Source organism: Liolophura sinensis, chromosome 1 (assembly GCF_032854445.1).
Source record: "Liolophura sinensis isolate JHLJ2023 chromosome 1, CUHK_Ljap_v2, whole genome shotgun sequence".
Classification (NCBI taxonomy): domain Eukaryota; kingdom Metazoa; phylum Mollusca; class Polyplacophora; order Chitonida; family Chitonidae; genus Liolophura; species Liolophura sinensis.
In genome coordinates this window covers 74,923,603-74,948,649 of record NC_088295.1, presented here as the reverse complement: position 1 = coordinate 74,948,649, position 25,047 = coordinate 74,923,603, and the positions used below count along the sequence as shown (strand labels likewise).

The 25,047-nt window shown below is 38.0% G+C and overlaps 1 protein-coding gene across 1 annotated transcript; it reads left to right on the top strand.

Annotated features, from left to right (window-relative positions):
- Nucleotides 1-7,428: 7,428 nt before the first annotated feature.
- Nucleotides 7,429-24,580, top strand: LOC135463989 (tax1-binding protein 1 homolog B-like). Its single transcript, XM_064741465.1, has 16 exons — nucleotides 7,429-7,604; nucleotides 9,436-9,760; nucleotides 10,469-10,695; nucleotides 11,067-11,144; nucleotides 12,656-12,799; nucleotides 13,184-13,372; nucleotides 14,182-14,319; nucleotides 15,060-15,155; nucleotides 15,523-15,810; nucleotides 17,146-17,299; nucleotides 17,579-17,638; nucleotides 17,837-18,105; nucleotides 18,509-18,583; nucleotides 19,019-19,427; nucleotides 20,015-20,156; nucleotides 20,995-24,580. The coding sequence occupies exons 2-16, from the start codon at nucleotides 9,460-9,462 to the stop codon at nucleotides 21,194-21,196; spliced, it is 2,772 nt and encodes a 923-aa protein (XP_064597535.1). The 5' UTR covers nucleotides 7,429-7,604; nucleotides 9,436-9,459; the 3' UTR covers nucleotides 21,197-24,580.
- Nucleotides 24,581-25,047: the final 467 nt, after the last annotated feature.

The window sequence follows — 25,047 nt, the reverse complement described above, 5'->3', positions numbered from 1 at the left end:
CCTCACAACGAGCGTAAAAGAACTCTCATATCACACAATTTTCCTTTGGTGAAAAATGTATTGATTTTAATAGAACTTAACCCCGCGAAATCAAGAATATTAAATGTATACGATGGCTAAAGCCTATGTCAAGATATAGCACATATGCAGACACTGAAGCAATTGTCCCTATTCTGGCTTGTTCGAGTGCCACTCAAGCCGCTATTTTCACTTTCCTCGAGATATAGTTGTTCCAGAAATGCAGTACAGAAGGATGTATTGCCTAGCAATGATTGGGCTAGCTTATTGTAAATATACACCCTTCACATGATATATCAGATTTCACCCATCAAAGCGCGATAGGACCAGCATTAGATGTACAATCAAATCCACGAGAAAGACTAGGTGCGCGACAAGTGCATCAAATCATTGAATGATTAAATGATGGACTGACTGGTAGGTGTTTAACGCTCTACTTAAGAAATTATAACGGACGGTTAAGTTTGGAAAGAGCGAGAGCTGGATTCGAACACGCGACCTTATTGATCAAAGGCCTGATAGGTGTAAGCAGCCAGGACATTAATCATGTGAGACAGCATGAAATGAGGAACAATTAAAGCGTTCGAATATTTTTCCCTGGATTGTCTACATAAACCTTTTAAATACTATTAGTTTTGTCACATTGTATACTGTACATGACTTTGTTTCTAATACTTTTTGTCATGCTTGTTCGTAATCGAAAAACTTTAACTAGTAATGTTTCCTTTTTCTTGAAAGGGGTGCAGGTATGTATCTGCAGTTCATTTCCTCATAAATTTCGTTGTCTGTATACAGAATTGTTGATTTCATCGCGTAAGCTGTCAGTCACCCCAGTGAATATTCCAGTCTTCTGCGAATGACGGAGTCCTTTGATGCTGGCCGCCATGGTATGCGTTAAATCTGTACGAAATTGAGACACGTGGATCATGTAAATTTCTAGAAAGTTCGACTTTGTGGTTAGTACGTTTGAAAGAACAGTCCATCAGTCTAGTGCAGTTAGCCAAGTTTGTTCGAGAGAGAACACAGAGTGTCTTTTTGTATGATACAAATACACTTTTTTTCGTCGTGTTTTTTTCTCGGGATTTTAAGGAGGACTGTGTCTTTTATGGATATACCTAAAGTAGGCCTGGATGAGAACTTTCTGAGTACTTTTTGTAGCAATACTGTACCGGAACTGATGTGGAATGACGTTGTCAGTGTTTTGGCGTGCCTGCCTATATAATTACAGGATGTGTGATATTCCCACATTATGTATATTTTATGTACGTGTGTATGTTTAGGGTTTTGTTTTACGTCCTACTTAACAAGTTTTCAGTCATATGACCACGAGGAGTCATTCGGTGTGTGTAGACATTCTGTGTTTTGTTGTGGCAGAGCTAAAGTGCTGCCGCCACTGAAGTATCACGCCGAATACACCGTGACACCATGACACCCGACCCAGTCACTTTATACCGACACTGAACCAACCTGTCATATTTCATTCCTCTAACCTGTCAGTGCTGAGTACCAAGCGAGGTAACAAGTAACATTTTCAAAGCCATTGGTATGACCCGACGCTCTAGGCATTACGCCACTGAAGCGGTTTATTTGAGAGGTGGTCACAGGAGTACTGACCTGATGTAGACTAAAAGTACAATTTCGGGTGCTCAGGAGCACAATTTAACTTTACATTGTGACATTACGTTCGGGAGGCCATAATAACGTCGAAATTGGGCTGTCAGAGCAAACACGCTATAATTACGCTCTCTCAGCGTATAGTGGGTTAAGACTGCACCCAAATTAATACGTGTATAATTATGTATATTTGTACATGTCAATAACTAAGTTATTGTTTACCTGTATGGCTTATGCAATTGTCTGTGAATTATTTCAAAACAGTGTTTTAAACGGAACCATCTAGTATTGTTGTTATTTTGTTTGAACACTGAGGCAAGCTCTCCTTATTAATTGTTTTGATCAAAAGCCCGCTTACCCAGAGCGCACATTTTGAGGGCTGCTTTTACTTTAGTATTACAAGATTGTAACACTACGAATGCCGCTCAATCATAATAAAAAATTAAAGACATTGTTTACTTTGTTATTCTTAGTATGCTAAGAATTGTTCAGTAGATAAGCTAGTTAAAGATACCGTAAGACAGTACTTCCACAATCCGGTATTGGTTATTTCCATCAGCGTCACAAGTTAATACTACCAGAACTAGTGTGTCAAGGTCATTCCATCAAACGACCCCACTCTAAGTTTCTTAATTTTACAATGAGTATAATTCTCCTGTCAGTAAAATATGGACAGAGCGTCCAGAATTTCTGCATTCTGTTTAATGATTGTGTCTATAATTCTGCTTAACCCGAGGCTAGGAGCTGTATCATCATAGCGTTGAATTAGACTGCCACGTTGAATATACATGTATGAACAGCTGCAATCAAAGCGCATCTGAGATACATATTTTATTATCGACAACTGACATACTAGCATACTACACAATCTGAATACTGATTTCACTCAGTCGCCTACAACATACCCTGCGCCTTTCCAACATTAAAACTTTTGACTGCTTCTCTTTGCGTCATTCCGTCCTAATTTCATACTTTATACACTGTCTTAGTTCTTTGGTGGTTTGTGTTCCATATGTCGTTTTGGGAAATGACCTTGCGATTAATGACCTGGAATGTCCATATCGAATGATATCTGAATATGTGTTTCAACGTATTGGAATAAAAGCCGGACAGAGTCATATCAATTACTAAAATTCCAGGCATACTTGCATGTAGGCCTACATCCAGAAACGTGTCCAGGTAGTATTTTCAGTGAAGTCACTATATTCATGCAATGGTTCTGTTTCGGGTTTGGTACATGAACCGCTACCTGACATCTGTTTACGGTGTTCACTATATATAGGAAATGTTTCACAGATTGTTCAAAGTTCAGATCTTCTTTCAGAGAGCAGTTTTTGCATCTTGAAGAAAAGGAAACCTCTTCGTATTACCTTAAGTGTTTAATGGAAATGGGCATGTTTACGTGTTTTAAGTACAGCAAATTCTTCGACCAATATATATAAAGTTATGGTGGATACCAAGTGCAACTATAGCCTACACCGCATCCAGTAGGCTACTACGGTTTTCTACTGCGTTGATCACTTTCGTAAGTATACTATAAAAAAAAACTACACCATGGAGATTAAAACCAGAGCAGTGATGAGGAGTGTGATAGTGTAGTTGGCAAATAGTCACAATTAACCGGGAAATCCGACCTCCTGTCAGTTACCCCATCCAAATCCGGAAATTAAAAAAATCCGTAAAGTTGCTGACAAGTAGACTGACGATTAACCACCGGTAAAAACATAGCCTCGTTTTGAGGCAGTTATCAACAAAGCTTCGAATCACATCATGCAGGTTGTATATAAAGGTCAGAGATGATGTTGACCAATGAACTTTCCGTTGTGACTCAAATTTATGACGCGTTTATTTTGATGCTTGTTATACGCCTATGCCCAAGAAATTTTTGCTAATAGGACGTTAGCCACATTTAATGCCGAAATAAAGGACACTGGGCATATAGCCTATAAAAAACACCGCAATTCGTCAGGCATATATAAAATACCAGTAAAAATCAGTACTGACTTAGGTAATAATTCTAGAACGATCACACTTATAAAAACATGTCTACCAGGAATGTACAAAGTCGTGTAACTTTAAGCATTCCCTTGGATGCCCATTGGATAACCTACATATTGCACAGGAAAATACGAAAACAGTTGCATGTATAACGCCTTCCTCATTAACTACATAAATGCCTACATGTTTCGTAGCGGAGCGCAGATATATCATTTTGTTATCAAGATCACGTCGCAACGTGTATAGAAAGCTTAAGAAGCTAAGCATGGTTTACTTCAGTGGCTTTTGATTATTATCTGTTATTATAGCTCTGAATAGGCTATAGAAAAATGTCTTGCATGATGAGCGGTTAGAATCAGCGACTTCTAATACACTGTTATTAACATGCATAATTGCATTTTGTTTTCACGCCTAAGCCTTGGTGTTAGGGGATATATAAGTTTGCTATTACTGAAGCATTTGCATGAATAGTCAGAATATAAAGCAGTTGCATGAACAGTTAGAATATACGCTTAGCTGAGATAAATTGACAAGAGGTTTACCTTGGTCATGTGTGATCATTTGCCAACTATATCATATTTTCTTTGTGTATATTCTCTCTAATAGTGTTTTATATTGCTATACTTTAGCCACATATAGCCAGCGAATTACGGTTTGAGAAATGACATCAAAACCACAGAACCTCATTAGATTAAGCCTTGTCGAAACGGTTTCACGCAATGAACACCGGCCACACGGATCCTGAAGTGTTCACTTCCGCGATGCCAGATGCGGGCGGAAGTCTCTTGTCTTCTTTGGTCACATAACAGCATAATACTCACCGAGCCTAACTGAACAAGTGTTTGCATTTACCTCCGTAACAAGACGTATCCTGTTAAAAAGTAATCGACAACACCTGTTTTTACTGTAAGCCGCAATCAACACGTGCATGTGTGCAAGTATATTAGAAACGTGCTATAGTTTAAGTATAGCGTTTTATTATATCATACGCCTATAATATTAAATGACAAAATGTACATGTATTAGATGGGGAGCGTCATTCCAGTAGTGTTAGGTGTCTATGATTTTAGTTTTAGATGATTCGCTGCACACAAGAGTTTTGTAGATTTTAGATACAAGCCCTAGTATGCCTATATATTTTATCTGCATCGACATTCCACATAGGCCTGCTTACGGTCCACTTTTATTTGTAGCGTTACCTGCATTATATGTAGACCTTAAACCAATACAGGCAAGTTGGTAGTTGATTTGTTATTCAGTTATGGAATGATACGTTACACTAGTTACTTCATGAATATATCCCTTTACATGACGGATGGTATGACGAGGAACCACCAGACCTTCGCGCGTCGCTGACAATCCTCGTTACATCAATCACGCCATAAGGTCGAACCAACGAGAGATGGATTCGGACAAGTGGATTGCATTGTCAAATTCCGGTTATTTCCACGTGCCGACAGGGTAACGGAAATTTCAGGGTATCGTTGATATAGTTCACCAAACAAACTGCTGCCCAACCAATCATCAGTACGATGGGCTAGTGAACATTGGCGTATAGTGATTGTGAATGTCTCCCCAGCTTGAATCGGTCTTTCAGGCGTTACGATCTGCACTTCAAACTATAGTGTATTCACTGACCCAAATTCTCTAAGAGCAGTCGCGCGGTTTTTCGGGCGTACAAAACATACGGATGTGAGCACCTCCCCATAATATTATCTTTAGCCAGTCTCCCATGACAAATCATAGAACCTCTACAGCTGTAAAACTGAACATACAAACATATACTAGTAACTGAACACGGACGGTATAGGGAGGCATGAGAAATGTGCATTCTACAGCAGTAACCTTGCACCTGTACTGCTCATGAACTCCACTATATGATATAGGCCTATGCCTCGCCATTTTTTCAACACTTCTGAGACTATATCTTGAGAACAAATTGTCTCGTATTGTAAATAAAGCTGGGAACATGTGAGAGAGAAAGAAATGAAACGTGTTTCTGCTTGAATTTTGAATAAATGTAAAGCAACCAAGAAACTTTTGGTCGTTGAGGTCTGTAACAATTTTGTTGTTGTTGTTTTGACAAGTTCTTCTAACAGTGTAGTCACAACGCATTCTGTAGGCCTATGTTAGGTTATCCATAACCCATTCGTACATATATATATATATAGACTGTAGCATGAATATACACGTGCACCCATTACGTTAAATTAATGGATTTTCTATATATTACCTTTTCCTAGTATATGTATAGGCCGACAAGACGACAAGACTCTCGCGTTGCTTTTATAACAACAAAGCTAGAATATTCATCCCACGCTAAATAAGGAAAAATGATTTTCAAAGTGGACCTCAGATTCCACGAAGTGAAATTACACACAAAATTAAAATCGGACGATGTTCAAAGCATGCAGCTGTTGCACGCAAACCATACAACGACTAATCAGAAACAAGTTAATCAGTGATAGATAATCAAAGTTCGAACCCTGTTCGTGACTTTCGTAAATAAAGTTGCTAGACGAGTGCCTTGTAGAATGATCAGACAGTTTGTCGGCCTACGAGTGCTCTACTGTTGTGGCGTATTAGAATACTGGAAATTCGAACGCTTATATATATAGCAAATAGTGCACATCATCTGATTGCATGCATGTTACAAATCTGGCTGTGCAATTTAAGCATATGTGTAAACCTGCATAGGTGTAAACCTGCGGTCGTTCAAAACAGGTTTAAGCTAGGCTTAATACCATATTTCACTTTGAGCCAAGTCTTCAACTGAGTACTTAGCAAAAGAAAATTGTGTAACATTATAGTAAATATGAACTAAAACTGCTGCCGTTATACTTTGACATTGGAAAACCGCATTAGCTTCTGAGTTTGGCTAAAATTTTAAATACCGTATAAAATATGACTTAATATACCGGTATTAGCTAATACTGTTTCAAACAACTAGACCCTATATGATACAACGTACTGTTTATACCTGTAGACTGCGTACAGACGCCTCAATATTGAACACCTTTCCATATACATGCACATATGAAGACCTAGATATAGGATATCGGCCACAACTCTGATATGAGAAGGTCTTTATAAATACATCGACCGAAGGTGAGTCGACAAGTAGGCCTAGTATGGCGTACGCTCACACTGGGTTTATGCGAGCCCACTAAAAAGTGTTCTTCGTAAATGCGACTCGGGATTGCGTTATCTTTTCTAGCAAGTTAGGTTGACGTGTTCACATGTGACAAGCCGTAACCTCTGACCTGACATCCACGTATTTACATAAATGAAGATCAACCTCACTTCATGATTGCTCCGAGATAGGGGCCCCGGTTTGTTCAGATGTTAAAATGATGGCTATGAACTTGAATTAGGTTTAATTCCTCAAGATCATTTGCATACAAGCACAGTATATCTGTTAGCCAATTCATCATTCACATCAAAAACAAAATGGCCGCGTTCACATCTCCCTTAAAATAGGCTGTAAGACAAAACCCAAATGCTGGGATCGAACCTGAGAACAGAGCTAAGTGGTCAAAGATGCCCGAACCCTGAAAACACATACACCTTGTTCTCTAGAACGTTTAAAAACAAGACAAAAAACATCTTAAACTATGAAAAAAAAGGAAAGTTTAAATGTTGGGCTGATGATACAATATGAGAATTCGGGTATTGCCCATACGACCATGACTAAAGGGAGACAATCCATCTGTGGAGGTCCAGCTTGGTACCGGAAAAACCCATGTTTATCCCTGTTCATTGACGTCATGCGTCAAAATATTACACCGGAAAAGAACACATAGTAGGTTTGTTTTTGTGTCACGATAATTTTCTGGCATTGAATATTTTGAGATTTTCTCTAACTGCCCATCAAGACAGCTTTCGTAGCATTTACGAACAGAGAAATTACACGACTGTCGACTGAGCAAGTTGTTTTCGAGGCCTAATCCTGTCGAAATTGTGATTCTAAGAAGGCAAGTTTTGTTTTCTTTTCGATCAGTGCCAGACCAGCTGACATAGTGATGTTTTTACTTGTCCTTGACACAAGCGTAAGGCTTTGTTGTAGCATTATTTTGCCTCGGGATAGGTATTATTTGTTTGATACACGTTTGATACACATTTGTGTGCTTTAATCATACAATCCACGTAAGTATGTTTGTCTTTAAGTTTGTTATGGCTAAACGTATCTGTTTTCCTTTCATTTTTCAGAAGTGACACGGGAAATGTCTGTTCTTTTAAATGTAGTTTGAGTATCAGGAAGTATTATCCAGTGATTAACAGAAGATCCTAGATCAGTTGACTCTGATTGTTCATGGAGCCTTGGTAACTATAAGCCACAAAGCGATCAATGATGCTTGTGTGTCTGTTTGCACAGTCTGACGTTTGTTGAAGAGCATTAATTGTCTTCTTCAACTAAGATTGTGCAATGGATGAACGTCGTTATATGTGGTTATAGTTTCTCAGGGCTGTGGTAAAGCCACATGGTAGACAAACATCAGTCCATTGAAGAATCAGTTTTACAGTGCACATCTGAGAGATGGATCACCAAAAACACTGTTTCACAAATCTTTGCTTACGGGTTCCAACACAGCATTAAACAACAATTAAGTAATAAATATTTCTGTAACATCAGTAACAAAGTCAGAATAATATTTAGAATATTCAGGTATTTTCATTTGGATCTAGGGATTAAAACTGTTGGTACCCAAAAGTTGCAAGGGCTGGTTTCGCTAGTTCCCTGCATGTCACCATTCAGCCTTGTATGAAATGACAGTGTGTTTATATTCCCTATGTCCTAGTTCTCATGAAAGAAGAGAAGATACCATCCTTCATCAATCAACATTTCATATATGTTCTGTGCTTTTCATTCATCCTCTTCAGTCAGACTATATCTTAAAACTTCCTTAGATTGCTTATTAAAATGAATAAATTTGATATGCAGTAAAAATTATACTGTTTTGCTGGACATTTAGTTGAGTTGACCGTACTGAAACCCCATCATATGTTTTCTGATTGATCAGGATATGAGTTTGAGTCATATATCATAACGTGTCAAGAAAGGGCAGAAATAAGATTATTCCAGCAGATAGAACCTTTTTTGTGTTAGTATGTGACATGTACACAGACTTTTACAGTGTTTAGAATTGACAGGTACATGGACACTTTTCAGTGTTTATATGTGACAGGTACATGTACATGAACACTTTGCAGTGTTTATGTGTGACAAGTACTTGAGCATGTTGTAGTGTTTATGTGTGACAGGTACCTGAACACTTTGTAGTGTTTATATGTGACAGGTACCTGAACGCTTTGTACTGTTTATATGTTACAGGTACCTGAACACTTTGCAGTGTTTATATGTTACAGGTACCTTAACACTTTGCAGTGTACATATATGACAGGTTTTTGAACACTTGCTATGTTTATTTATGAGAGGCTGACCGCTTCATTTTGATGTCAGTTATGTCAGCTGCATTAATTAACTTACCTCAGAAAAAAGGAATAATAACTCCTACCAAAAATGATTTTGGTGACGGTGGCAATGTCAGGTATCCCAATATGAAGATAAACTGAATCTCTTCTGAGTGCTCCAGTTTCCCCAGCCCAGAAAACTTCTCAGTGTTGCCATGATATTATGATTTACTAGAAAATATACAATTACAGTAAGTGCTTATAACTATGATATTTCCAAAATGCTCATAAGACGGTCAGTCATGAGTGACTCTTAACTGAAGTGTATTTATATATCTTTTTTTGTTTTATGGATTACATTCATTCAAGTTTTCTTCTTTTCATAAATTTCAGAAACAAAACTGACTGTCTTACAAGATGGAGGAAGGTATACATGATATTGTTGAGATAAACAAGGAAATGGTGGAAGAGAAATCCTCGCCCCGCTCAGAGTTTGCTGCGGTGATATTCCACAACATTCCCGAGACGTACCCAGCAGATGCGGACATTGAGTGCCAGTACACTCTGACATCAGACTTATACCCCAGCACACGAGACTACATCGGCCTGTACAAAGTGGGCTGGATGTCCTACAGAGACTATGTGTACTACGAGTGGGCACCATGGCCAGCTGATTACGAGGCAGGCAAAGAGACATACAGCAAAGTTGTATTTCCAAGTAAGTTTGTCAGAAATCAACATTCGTTTTCGATTTTGAAAACAGAAAACAAAGCAACCCTTTGCTGCTTTGACTGCAGCTTTACATTAGTAGGTTTTTGTGTATGTGCCTTACGAACACACACATTAACCAGATTGCCATTGTACAGGTGAAAAATTGTTGATTATTGGGTTAAACACCAATTAGTTCGAATGAAAAAATAATACAGATATCTGTGCTCAGAGTATATTAAAGCCGTTTAGCTCTTTTAGCCAGTGTTCTATATGTGGGATTACCAAATACGCCTATGATTTAGCCAGTATTCTGTATGTGGGATTACCAAATACACCCATGATTTAGCCAGTATTCTATATGTGGGATTACCAAATACGCCTATGATTTAGCCAGTATTCTATATGTGGGATTACCAAATACACCCATGATTTAGCCAGTATTCTATGTGTGGGATTACCAAATACGCCTATGATTTAGCCAGTGTTCTATATGTGGGATTACCAAAAATACAGCAATAGTTTAACCAGTACTTTATATGTGGGATTACCAAATACACCTATAGTTTAGCCAGTATGCTATATGTGGGATTACCAAATACACCTATAGTTTAGCCTGTATTCTTTATGTGGGATTACCAGATACACCTATAGTTTATAGATACTCAAGCAACTTTCCATTACACAGAAACATGTATGTCCTCTTTTAATTTTTCAGCATCACAGCTGCCAAAGGATGATGGTGAGTTTTACCAGTTCTGTTATGTGATGAGGACAGGGCAGATACGAGGGGCCAGCATGCCATTCCAGTTCAAGCGTCCTTGTGCTGATGATTTTGTGGAGGAGGAAGATGAGGAATCAGACATGCTGGTCATCCGCTCTAAGACCATAGTGCTGGAGGAGAAGCTGAAGAAAGCAGAGGATGACCGCGCAAAGCTGATAGAGGTATAGTTTTGATAGATGTCATCAACCACAGAGCCTTGTGCTATGTGAATAGCAAGGGTAAATTCTCACTTGCTCATACTGTGAAATACAGTCTCCAACTTATGTGTGTTTATAATTCTTAAATTTAAAATTTGAAGCCACACAAACCTGGCCATTGACAGATAATACATTCTGCCGCTCTCGCTGTTGATGTAACCTTGGTGACACTAAACAGTCAGTGACACTTGAGTGACCATTTACACATTGTAATCTTTGTTAATGATCATTTTTTATCCACAATTTGCCAAAGGCTGATGGTTTACCTGGTACACTCTGGTCTCTGTACACACTGGCTAAAACTAGAATATAAAAACATACCTTCTTGTTTTCAGACTCATGAGAATCTTGAGCGTGAACGTGAAAGTATGATAGCGAAGATGATGGAACTGAGCAAACAGCTGGATACTGAGGCAAGAATCCACAGCCTACCTGACAGACCAGCTCAAACTGAGCCATGAGAAAATCATGCAGCTCAACAAGGAGGAGGAGGATATGATTCTTGTTTCATGATCAGCTACAGCAGAAATTAGAGGAGGTTACACAGGTATGGTGTGGAAATTTGTGGCATGACAAATCTATGCCAAAACAGTTGACTAGACGTAAATGCTATTTACAGCTCCACAAATTTTTGAAGCTGCAGTTTACATGTAGCTCCACGTAAGCCATGCTCAAATGGCTAGTGTCCACCATGTAGCTCTCCACTAATACCCCGTTGAATTTTGTCCTAGGACAATACGTTTCAATGAACAAAATGATCACTTGGACCATAATGTAATAAGAATCAGGTTGAACAGTTTCAGTTTGCGGCAGGACATCATTCACAAGCGGTTTCAGTGCTGGGTCTAGTCAGTGATGTGGGGTCCGGTCCAATAAATAGCTGTTTTTCCTCAATATTTCTCAAGACATACCCACACATTTGCTTAGGTAATGGCTGAAAGTTACTGGTAACTGAAATTTTTCTGTATAGATCCTATGACAATAAATAGGAGTGGATCCAACTTTTTTTCGGCACGAAGTTGGCGAGTAAGTCGAATAAAAATTTACCTTATTGGTGAATATACTGTTATTTATTTGCCATGGCATTCGTTCTATATATATATATATTGAAGCAGAACTGACTTTACATGAAATAAAATTGATAATAGTACATGACAGGTTATGTTTTTATTGGCAAATATTGTACGTATGGTGACTGTTTGTATGGGTACATGTCCTGCTTATATTGGGCACATGGTCTAGTTCTTGAGAGCTGTTGACACTGCTTCTTCATACATTTAAACCTGATCAGAGTCATACATATAAATCTAAACTCTGATCTTTGTTGATAAACGTGTTGTTGTAAATAATTTACATGTCACCAAGTTCTGATAATGAGTTGATAGATTTTATCTGCCTAGTGACATCAGCCTGTTATCGCCAGATGATAAAGATGGATTCCAAGTAAAGGGAGAATCACTATCTTGTGTTAGTATCATCCTTCTGGAGTGCACTGCACTGATTATTTGAAGACCTGAATTTATACTGATGTTTTGAGAGTCAAGCTCTGCTATGAAAAGATTTGAAGAGAAAATGATAATATATGTCTAACACTTATTTGAATTGATCAAGTGCTGTCCTTTAGAAAGCCTACACGTACCTACTGAATTATAAGTTATAAAATTATTATAAATGTGATAATGTTGTATTTTTAATTCAGCATTCGAGATGTATGGCTACAGTACGTGTACGCTGTTCTGGGGTTATAGAACTTGACACAGGTCGTTAAAATCCACTCTGAGTCTTTGTTCCTAAAATATGAAAAAGCAGTTATCCATGCATTGCATCTGATCTATGTCTACTTTGAAATGTCATAGAAAGAATCTTGACTGAAATATTTAATAATGTTGAAGAGAAAAGTGTTGATTTTACCCGTCCATTCCAGCTGAAGGATATTGTGGAGGGTAAAGTACTGGCTTTGGAAACAGAGATTGAAGGTTTCCAGCGCCTGATCAAGTCTTTACAAAATGAAAAGGATGAGTTGATGGGAAAGAACCAAGCACTGGAGCAGGAAAAGGAACTGTATAAGGTAATCAGTTATGTTATTTCCTGGGGAAATTCCCACATTGGGACATCATTACCATTTTCTGAAATTTTAATACAATACATAACTGTATGTTTTGTGTTTACCAGTTTCTGTTCAGATGTTAGTAGGACACATGTTGACTTTTGTCTTTGTTCCAGATTTTTTCAGTAGATGTAGCTTAATTCAGTCTTAATAGGCTCTTTCTAGATGACCAACATACATATTCATGAATAATCTTGTTATTTTTTTGTGTCAGAAGCATATACATAAAATCAAAATATACACAGTACATTTATTTCATTGATCACAGTGGTTGTAAAATATGCAGCTCCCTGTAGCAGAGAAATGTATCTTAAATCTGACAACGATGCTTGCCTTCGGTTACAGAACCATATGACATCCTCTGAAAACACGGTCCAGTCTCACCAGACGGAGATGGAAGAGATGAAGAAAGAACTGATGGCGGCCCGTGAGGCTCTGCACGCATCCCAGGGAGAGTTTGTCGTCTTGAAGGTGGCACTGGAGACAGAGAAGTCTGCCCTGCAAAAGACAAGCTCCGAGGCTCAGAGGGACAAGGTGCGAGCAGTGTGGTTGTGTTTGCAGCAGTAGTTTTATCTTGGCTATCATGAAAGTGAAACTGAAGTGTGATTCTCTTAAAGTGTGACAAGCCACTGAAACCTTATAAAGAGCTAGTCTGGCATCGAGACTGACTTGGAAGACCATCATGAAATGGCTTAAGTAATACCTAAAGTCATGCAGAACTCATAGCAAACAAACCCCTTGCAAAGTAAAATTCACCATGTTAATAGGCAAAACAAAGCGTGTTTGGTGAAACATTAACTTGGAGTTTATAGAACCTCCTTGAAGCTGACTTCCTATCCGGCCGTACGTGGGAAGGCCTGCCAGCAACCTGCGGATGGTGCTGGGTTTCCCTTGGGCTTTGCCCGGTTTCCTCCCACCATATTGCTGGCTGCCGTCGTATAAGTGAAATATTCTTGAGGACAGCCGAAAACATCAATCAAATGAATAAATTAATACCTTCCTTGACAATGTATAGTAAAGACATGTAGGACACTATCGTAGATGCCCATGGTGCAATGTTGGTACAGACTTGTAAAACGTGCCCCTGTAGTCCCTACAGTCCATAATAATGATCATCAGGTTATCATCTGCAGCCATTATGTTGTATCAGGTAATAGATTGGGTTAACAAGAGAATTTGATCTTACTTTTGTGTGACTCTCTTGTAATTGTGAAATACATGGTGTTTATACTTATGTTTCGTGATAATTTGCAATGAGAACTAGAAAACACTGATTTTCATTAGTTTTATGAGGAGATTTAAGCATCTTTTCTGTTCCTTCATTTTTTTTGTGTGTTTTTTAGGTGAAAATTGAGCATCTGGCAGAGATGCTGAGGAATGTTGAGGACAAGCTGGAGACTGAGGAACACACCAAACAGATGTTGACAGAGGAGATTCTGGCCTTCCAGGTCACCCAGGAGAAAATGTCACGCTCGCTAGAGGTGAGTTACGATTAAGCTGTTTGATACCTCCATAATTTTCGCATCATGTTTTGACGAAATAATCCTGACTGTTCAAGTCTATATTATCGGTCATTTAAAAATAATAAGCCGCATTCATCTTTAATAATCTCAATAAACACTTACATCCCTTATTTACTTTTTATAAGAAATCAGTGAGTACTTCGTAGTCATGGAAGCACCAAAAGCAGATGAGTTATCTTCCAATATCAGTTCATAACAGATGAAAGCACTTGTCTCAGGGAAATGAAGGGTATAGAGACAATCTGTTACAGTAGCTCTCAAAATTCTTTGCCTCTCATGAGATTTGTTTGGGAGTTGAATACCACCATCTGTAAATCTTCAACCTTTTCAACTGACTAAATCATTGTTTTCAGTGGAATTTATGCATACAATTGTGAAACTGATGATAGAAGATTTGGTTGCCTTGTGTCATCAAGGATGCAAGTTTCAAAAAACGTACAAATTATTTCTCTAGACCACATAGTTCTCTTAGAATGTTTTAAAGTATTGGTTGCTGAGGTTGTTGAAAATGGTGAAGAATTAGGGTATAACTTGAATTGTTTGAAGAAATTAGATTGTTTGTTTGTTAAGTTATTATGTGTTTTCAATCAGACACAAGATATTAATGATTTGCAGATTTGAAAAGATTTTGATTAGTTATGTTATCATATAAAACAAAAACTAATGAATTGGGTGTCTACCTGTTGATGTTTCTGCAGAACTCTGAGCTGGAGTCTGACAAACTAAAGCATAAGATTCAGATGTATAAGGAAGAAATCAGAGAGCTCAAAAGTGCCCTGGATAAGGTCAGAGAGGTAAGGTTATGATATCAATGTTTCTTCTGACAAGTGTATGCTCTATGAACTTTTGATTAGGAATCTCTGCATTTTGCCAATGAATAACAATTTTCTGGTAAAAAGTTTTCAGCTACAGGGAGTTCTGATGATGTTTATCTTGAAATACTTCAGTTAACTATTGTGTGCTCTAATTCTAGGGTCTATACCTGTTTGAAAAGATTCTTGTGATGCTATGGCTGCAGTATTGCCAGAATGGTTTATTCTGTTAAGGAAGTCAGCTTTTCCTGGGTATTGTCTCTGTTTGTCTCTAGCTTGTCAGCCTTGTCCTATTCATACACCTGTTACTCTTACTGATCGTAGATGCATATTGATTGTTGCTCCACAGGAGCATTCTAAGTTGGAGGGTGAGTACAACGAAATCCAGCGTGAGATGACCCGCCTGGTTGCTGTTGAGAAGGAGGTGGCGGTGTTACAAGGTCGTGTGAGCCGTGCCACCAGTGTAGAGCAGGAGCTGAAGGTCCTGCAGGAGCAGACCAAGGAGAACACTGACTCCGCCAGTGCCTGCCACTTCGCACTCCAGAAAGTGAACGACACTCTCAAAGAGAGACTGGTTAAGACCAGGAAACAGAACGAGGAGCTTGTGAGCCATAAGGATGAGCTGCTGAAGAAACAGGTACATGCTCAAGGCTTAGATCTTACAATGTTGACGATTGCACCTGCAAATAGAGTGTAGCGTTTACAGCACTGTCACATGTGACAAGGCGTTAATATCCAGAATTTGAGTCTTGTTGCCCTCTAAATGACTAAAGACATATAAACACTGATGAAAGCATCTTTATTTCTGGCTGCCTGTCATTTGTTTCTTCCGTGAACATTCCGTTTAAACAGGGCCATATCTAAAAAAAAAAATTAGGTTCTGATCCAAAATCTTAAGTGCGACATTGTGATGGTCCATGTTTTAAAATGAAAAGAAATGAAAGAAATTTGTAAGAAACTGAAAGATGGAATGTACATTCCTTACCCCAACCCCTTCGGTGGCCTAACGGTTAGAGCGTCCTCTTCGAAGTCGGGAGACCCTGGAATCAAGCCTGAGTCGGATCATACCAGACAAAATGATACTTGCTGCTGCATCGCTTGGCATCCAACATTGAGAGCTTGGTGCAAAAAGCATGACTGGCAATTCTTCAAAAAAAAAGAGCACTACGTACAATAATACTTTCCCCAGGATTGGAGCATACTGCATGCCAGTTCGCAGAGCTCAAGTTATTGATCTATACTATGTAAGCAGGGGATTTTAGTACAATTTATGATACATGTGGCTGTGTGCATCTTGCCAGGTTTACTACCACAGGAATATCACTTCATGCATTTTGGCTGTAGTCCTTTTAATTTTGAAGTACCACCAGGCAACATTTTGACCGACATTTTTGATCTCCTGCCTAATTTGTAGGCCTTCTCTTTAATAAGAGCAATGTACATCTTATCACTATCTAAACACCTATTAGTTTCAGGATGCAGATATTCAAGATTTTTTAACATTTAATATTTTGTTGGAGTGAACTGATGGTTTAGCCTTTGTCTTAGATAATAATAAATGCCATGCCTGAATAGATTTGTTCGAAAAATGTAACTACATCATGGGTGTAAAGTTTGATGAGGGAAGACAATTTTTGTTGTTTGTTTAGCATTATTAGTCTTTGGTACATGATTATTTTTTGAAATATGATTGGTCAAAAGTTGATACAGGGTCAGTTAAGTACTATAATACTGGAAATTACACGTACTACCCTATTTCTTATAGTTTTTGGGACACCGGGTCTGCTCATTTTAGCCAATATATATGTAATTGTAGCAGGAATATTGAGTAAAGAAATGTGATATTCTACTTTCAAGACTACTAATATCTGTCCCAAAACTTAGAAGAATTAAGGTACACTATTGGCAGTAAAAATCATACAAAATTAATGTGTGTGAGTGTATCACTGTTTTTGTTATGTCTGTTGATCAGAAACAACAACAAGCACGTGAGCATGACCTGGTACGGGAAGTTGAGGACCTGAGAGAGAGAATCTTCATGTGCTCTACTGAGTACAAGACGTTGTTCCAGAAAAATCATAAACTTCAGAAGAAACTTGAGAAAATGGAAAAGTTTAGTGCTAGATGTAAGTACAGGTAGAGTCTCAATTTAATACATGTAGGCATAATAAAAAAAATAACAAGATTATTCATGAATATGTATGTTGGTCATCTAGAAAGAGCCTATTAAGACTGAATTAAGCCACATCTACTGAAAAAATCTGGAACAAAGACAAAAGTCAACATGTGTCCTACTAATATCTGAAGTTATATTGTAGGTTTTAACAATCCAGTGTTAAAACTTTTAGAAATATTTAGGGATTCCCTGATGACAAAACTGTACACCATGCTTTGATATGTTGCAGCTAAAAGCAAGAGTGACAGTGGAGAAAACTCTGAGAAATGTACATCACCTGAAGCTGAAGGTATGTCAGAATGTGTCAATTTGTGAAATAATATTCATGCAGGTCTTTGAAATAAATGGTGACTGATCTGTTTGACATCACAATTTCATGACATTATCCATTGACTTGGTTATAATGTCTGCCAATTCTTGATGTTATAAAGGAAGTTCTCTTTGTCACACTTTTTCCAAAGTCTGACTCATGATGCCTGTGTTCCAGGCTCTGTGGAAGGCCCCGCCCTTGTTAGGCAGGTTAGCATGACCTCAGAGCTGCAGGAGAAGCTGAACCTTGTGGCTCAGGAGCTAGAGAAGAAAGAGGCTAAGAAAGGCAAGTACAAGAAGATGTATCAAGAGGAGAAAGACCGGCAGGAGCTGCTGAGGAAGCACTACTACGAGGAGACGCGGCGCTCCGAGGAGGAGATCGAGAAGCTCAGGAGGAAGAACGCAGATATGCAGGCTGAGTTTGAGCTCAAGTACAGGTCCATGCAGGTGAGGTGCTCATGTGCATAGCCAGGAATGCACATGCCATGTAGACAGATGTACTGTAGACAGAGGTACTGTTTCTGTAGAATTTCAGGTTTTTATCCTCTGAATTTAGGAAATTAAGCATTAAATTTTTTTAAAGTCAGCTGATTTGAAGGGTAATCAGGGTTTTTGAAGTATCTAATCTTTGACCAAAAAGTAATTTTTTTTCCAATTGGGCTCAGCTAGTACAAGAAATATCAGCAGATTTTGATAAAAAAGATTCTCCTCCCTGAATCAAGAAGTTTAGTATATATGATTAGATCTTGAACAATATACCACTTTGTCGTTATTCGATGTAAACATCAGTGCAAATGTGTACAGTCTGCATGCAGCTGACATTCTCACCAATCACGTGTTATGCCCACAGAACCTGTTGTCACAGAGAGAGAAGGAGATAGAAGAGCTGGCCAGGTCCCGGCGCCACATGGTGGAGTTACAGCAGGTATGTTAACTCACAAGCATATGCCCTTTGAATGACAAACTACATAAAAGTGTTTTGTTATCTTGTGTAAGTCATGCATCTCATAAGAGAATGTTCAAATCAAAATCATTGGAAAAAAATAAGCTTAATAAGAAATCTGTCTTGCTGAGTGGTTAATTTAGAGCAAACTTGTGTATATTTCAGTATGGACAAAAATGTCCTGGCCTGTTATAAATCAAGGAAGAAATGTTTTGCTTGCATAAGTTAGAAGTAGTGTTTAGTGAACAAATCCTCCTGTGATTAATTTAACATCATACTTGTATGAAAATGCTTTTCACCTCTGATGAGGCTGTAGATTTATTGAATGTTTTAACTATTACCATTTTTATATGGAAATTGTATTTGTATGGTTGGTACAACTACTTGTATCTTTGTTATTTATTTCTCTGTGTCCAGGATAAAGACCGTAAGCAGGAGTCTCCCAGGAAAGTGCCGGACCAGACTGTTATTAACGTCAACCCAGGCTACCCAGCTCTTATGTTTCCTAACCCATACGACAAGGACGGGGCATCTGAGCGGATTGCTGTGTGTTACCCTCCGCAGATGAGTCAGGCGTACTCCTTCCCCCAGCCCTCAGCACTGCACGAGTACCCTTCCCAAGTCTCTCACAAGTCCTCTGCCTCCTCCTCTGCTGGCTCCAGCAGACAAGGTCCTCCGAGTGATGAACCGGACTCTGTTCACGTGTCCTCTGGGCCCCTAGACCCCCCACTGACCCCATCAGGACCCCTTGACCCCCCTCTGCAGCCTACAGTCCTGCCCCTGGCCAAAGTGGCAGCTGTGATATCTACTCTGCATCCAGCTACAGGTAATATTCAGTATACAATATGATGGAAAGGAAAGACAACAAATAATATTATCTTAGTCATTTGGGAAGAGGGACGGAAATAGACCTAAACAGGGACAGTTATATTTGTCTAATGTGTTTGGTAACTCTATAAATCAACTTTTTATATTGAATTCTTCAGGGGTCATGAGATAGGCCATTCTAGATGTACTGGAAACTTTATGTTGTGTTACTCTACACTATACTAATACACTATACTAAAAGGTACATGTACATGGTTTCTCCCGGGCTCTGCCGGACAGGAGCTATACACTGTTCGCAAACAAAGAGGCCATGGATGTAAATGTTACACACATATGAGCTGCATTGAGGACCACCAAAGCACACAGAAGACCTAGGCCTCTGGTCTCAAGAAACTTATTAAGTTCTTTGTCTTAAGCGAAAGTGTTTTGCGTAAGCAAGGTAATACTATTCTTATGAATTGTTTGACTAAAGTTTTGTCGAACTCCACTACTGAATTAAGCCATTTATTAGTTCTGTGAAATTGGGCCCAGTGTCAGAAATTTCCAGGGTTTAGCTTGAGGGAATGTTGAATATCTTTCTTGTAGATGCAAAACCAGTGAATGAAGACTTTGTGCTGACAATGGAGACTAGTATGGATGGGGAAACTATGGAGAAGGAGCCGATTGAGCCCCGGGTCACCCCCTCAGCCCCAGTGGTCGGGGACAACCCAGACGGAGAGGAAGAAAAGTAGGTGTACATGAGGATTGTTTGGTGGACATTTTTTTTAGTCCAAGACTTTTTAAAAAATTTTTGAGTGTGTTTCCCAGACCACAAAATGCAGCGCTTCAGATAGATGCAAAGACGACATATTTCCTGTGATGATACTTGGCTATACATACTTTTATTAAATCATAGTTCAAATTTCCCTCATAAATTCACCTATACCATCGAACCATGACCAGATGTAAAAGATTATTATTCTTGAATATGAATGTATGTATTATAATATGATGAAATTATATATTATATTCTCTAGTACCACTTCAACCCAAAACTTGTTATACAAGTATCCATTGTCCAAAGTGTTTCTGATGCATTACTTACAAATACTGTATAAGTTAGAATCAAATTTATCATCATGAAATATTTGAGATTTATTTATGGTATTCAGGCCCTGGGATCACGAAGCGATCTTAGACTTGAGTCGAAATTTCAGATCACTTTAAAATTGTTGTTTCTTATGTTACAAGGTCAAAATTTTGCTTGAAAACATAAATTCTTCGTAAATTATTGTACAACTAATTTTAGCTAAAATAGCAGAAAGGAACATACCAATTATAAGGATTGAAGTTTTGACTAAAGTCTAACATCACTTCATGATCTCGGAGCCAGGAATATTTCAGTGGTCTTACAGCATTCAGCTTTGTTGACAAAAAGAAACTGGTGTGGGACACTGTGCCTCTTACAATGCAATCCTTCAGGCATACATGTACAGGGCTAACAAGGAACTAGGTTCAGACACGAAATTCTGAGATCAACTCCAAAACAACCTTGTCATCCATTACATATTCTTTGACCTTGACAGGTACCAGGATGCTGCAGGAGAGGCCATGAAGTTATGCCCAAGCTGTAACAAGACGTTCCCACATGACATCGATGAGAATGACTTTACACTGCATGTCGTGAGTCACTTTGGCCGTATCTGTCCCCTGTGTGAAGCACAGCTTGAGGCCGACAGCTCCGACTCCGATTTTGAGAGGCATGTGAATGGTCATTTCAAGGATTAACTATTTGGATCAAATATTGCACCATTGTCATACTGTGAACATGGATGATCACCATTTGTGGTTTGTTTCTAAACAACCATGTATATGTTAGAAACACTAACATGGTTTGTCTTTTGACCAGTCTAAAGTCTGTTTTCTTATGCTTTTGTGTGTTAAGCTTGCCTTTATTATTAACCCAGGTATTTTTTCAACATTGTATTCATATTGTTTTACTTCTTGTGTTTGTCTTCATGCAGGTGTTTTTTGAATGGAGACCAACTTTTTTCCATTAAACGTCCACCTGAGAGTAGTTTAAATAGACGTTTCCTGATGCACTTTCTTTTGAACAAGGAGATCAAATCATTTTACAAACTGAGATCTCCTGTGCCATATTTGTGTATGCTTATATATACATGGTTTGTGTAATGGAAGATCAGGAAAGATACATGATAGTCAGAAGAACGTTGTTACAGATGAAAAAACAAAATGTTCCAGGATAGTGTTGTCAGATTGCTTGAACCTTCTGTTATGCATATTGTTTAATTATGGCCTGTGCATAAATTGCTGGAATACTTTAATGCAGTGTTACTGTTGAGGTTTTCATTAGTTTATTGCGTCTCTCTTAATATGACATGTAAATATTGTTGTGTGTTGTTGTGCCATGATCACATTAGTGATAAAATCTGTTGAAATTATGGCCAGGCAGAAACAAAAAAATTACTGTATTTATCATGCGATGTACCAACAACAGTTTCCATCCTGCAGTAAATATTGAAAAAATACCAGCTACAGTAACACTGAGATTCCAAAATGCTCTGTTAATCCTTCCAAAGCTGGAGAGGTAAAAATGAAGGAAAGCCAAACACTGCCTGCTTAAAACGAGTGTCACTAATTGGACAAGTTACATGTACACCCATGGTACATGTACTTGTATGTCTTCTTGTGTAGGCTGGTCTACTTTTATCTACATACTGATACAGGAAGTGTGGTCTCTTTCCATACATTACTCTCTGAAGATTCAGTTACATATTATTATTTTCGTTTAAGGGAGAGCAGTATGTGAATTCATGAGGACAAGAAGCCACAATGTAGGCCTGCTGGTTTAAAAAAAATTTTTAATCTCTTTGTTGGTTTTTATTCATGGTCTCGGAAGTATCTGTTTCATCATTTGCTTCACAATAATGATGGTAGTAAAAACACTCAAGATTAAAACAGTTTTAAATAGATTTTACAAAACTAACAATTTAGATAATATTGGTTATCAACTTGGCAACCTAATGACCAAAATGAACAAGTGTTCTTCATTTGTGTCTGTAGGTGAACCTGTTTTTTGGATTTACCCCCAAATAAATTTCTGCCTTTTGGGTCAAAATACTTCAGAGATATGAATATAAACACATTAGTCTGTATTGTACCATGCAAGTTGTTATATTTTATGATCAAAGTGCTTGAGTGTGTATTGTGTTGCTTTTAACCTGGGCAATATATATCCATGAAGACACATTTGTTTATTGTTTTTTGGGGGGGGTTTTTTGGTTTATAATTAATGGCCTGAAAACACAATTCTGTATGGTTTGTGAGTATAATCATTTGTATAGGGAAAGCCATTTTACTTATATTGTGATCAGCCATGTGTTCAGGAAGTTGGGGCTCTGTGAATGCCGAGTTACGCTCAGCACATCTGCCCTCTATATATGTTTGAATTCTGAATTAGATATACTGTTTTATATATTGTGACGAAGGTAATAAAATTTATGGGATTTCACAAGAGTTTGGTGAGAAAGAATTAAACACATACAAGTGACGATTGTTTCTATAATTATTATTAACTTTAAACCATGTTTGTCTTGTGGAATTATCACCAAAAACAATGTTACGGGGAAACTCCAGACATGGCTAAATTTGACGAGATCCATGTGCTCTTTCAGCGACAGTTGTGGAATGCCTTGATTTGTACCAGAGACCTTGCTGATGTAAATTTTAATGTTACATATAAGTATATACAAAATGTATAGACTGCCCTCCTGACAGTTAATCATGGATATATACATTTAGTTAACAATGTTTATGTGTGTAAGTGTAGCGGGTGATTGGTGTTTCTACTTATGTGCCATTTTGCATGGCCATTCAATATATGTACATGTACAAGTACAAGGTCTGAAGTGTAAGTTCGATATCAATAATTAAACTTTTATCTGATATATGTGTTTATGATGAAGTGTGTGGTGGTTCAGTACTAACTATGTCTTGGGATATTTTGACTATTGGTTTGTGTTGAAGTGTGCTTGTACATATGTAGTAATAGCGGGTCAAGGTGTATATTCCCAATGCACATATTTACACTGTGACATATGATAGGAGCATACTGTATACGGATATGTTTTTTATACATGTACTTGAACGGAAAGAAAGTGCTGTGCAGTGTCCATCAGTGCTGAGAAATTAGAGGAAATAAAGGCTGTGATATACCAGTTTACTGGTAGCAAATAGGTGAAGAGAAGTGTATAGGGTTTCTCTGCTAAACTTTTCTGTATTAATACATAGACCCACGTCATTAATATGGTACAGAAATATCATGAATTGTGGCTTTTTAATGAAATCTTGAGTTCTTGACTAGTGGTGTGAACAAAATTTATGGCTGAATGATAAGTCCAAGTGACCATTTTACATTGAGGCAGTGGCATGTCTGAAAAAGCTGAACATGAATTCTTCAAATACACATGCGTGTATGAAATGGTTGAGTTTATTACAGGGGTATTCACTTCTACAGGCAAGTGGATATCCTACAGTTTGGACTGAAAACAAGTAGGCCTAAGGTGTGAGATGAACATTCCACATGAGAATCATCTGTTTTGTCTGTTTTGATTTCATCTATAGGCTCTAACATCATGGCTGTTCATATGCAGGCATCTACATGTACACGTGGGCCTATTTTGGGTAATTTGTTGGCTTCTGTTTGGTTTTGATTATAACACGTTGAACAATGTATTCAGGATAAATATTGTAATTGTTTGGTTTAAGACAATTTTCATTTTGTGCTATATACTGTATGGTCCTAGAATTCCTGTAATTATAGCTGATTATAATTGGCTGTTCTGTGATTAGATCTGCTGGCCTGTCTAGTGTTCACTTAACATTGTCAGTTGCACTGTACTGATAACATGTCCAATAGGCCTACTGGTAACTCACTAGTATCCTGCCTTAGGCTCAGTGGAGTACCTGTTGTGAGCAAAAGATCAGTTATCAGCAGGATTTATACATGTACATGTACTGAAGTGAGGTAGCAGCGATATGGATCTATATGGACCTACATGTATTGTTTTTGATCTTAGCAATACATATTAAACATTTGTTTCCGCTTTTTTCCTTATAACTATTTACTTATAATAAATGTTTATATGATAATTGGAGTCTAATGGGTTTTTTTTCCCCTTTGGTGTGAAAGCTCTTCAATATGAAGGCCTATCTTGAAAAAAAAAGACTTAAAACTGAACTTAAACACAATATTTATTTATTTATTTCATTGGTGTATTACACCGTACTCAAGAATATTTCACCTATACTATGGCAGCCAGCATTATGGTGGGAGGAAACCGGGCTTAATGGCAGCAGACCCATGCACTTATGAACCAAGTTTTATAACTGATGTCTGCCACATTGGCTGAACATTTCATGACATTTTCAAGATTATTTATTGCTGTTCAGATACTTTTGGAAGTTAACATACTTGTACATGTAATGCGGGCCTGTTGGCCGACATATAAGCCAAATTTGTTACAGTACAAATTGTTTAACACATCATTCATGTTTTTTACATACTTACCATAGACGTTTCCGAACTGTCAGTCAAGAACACGCAATTGACTAACCAT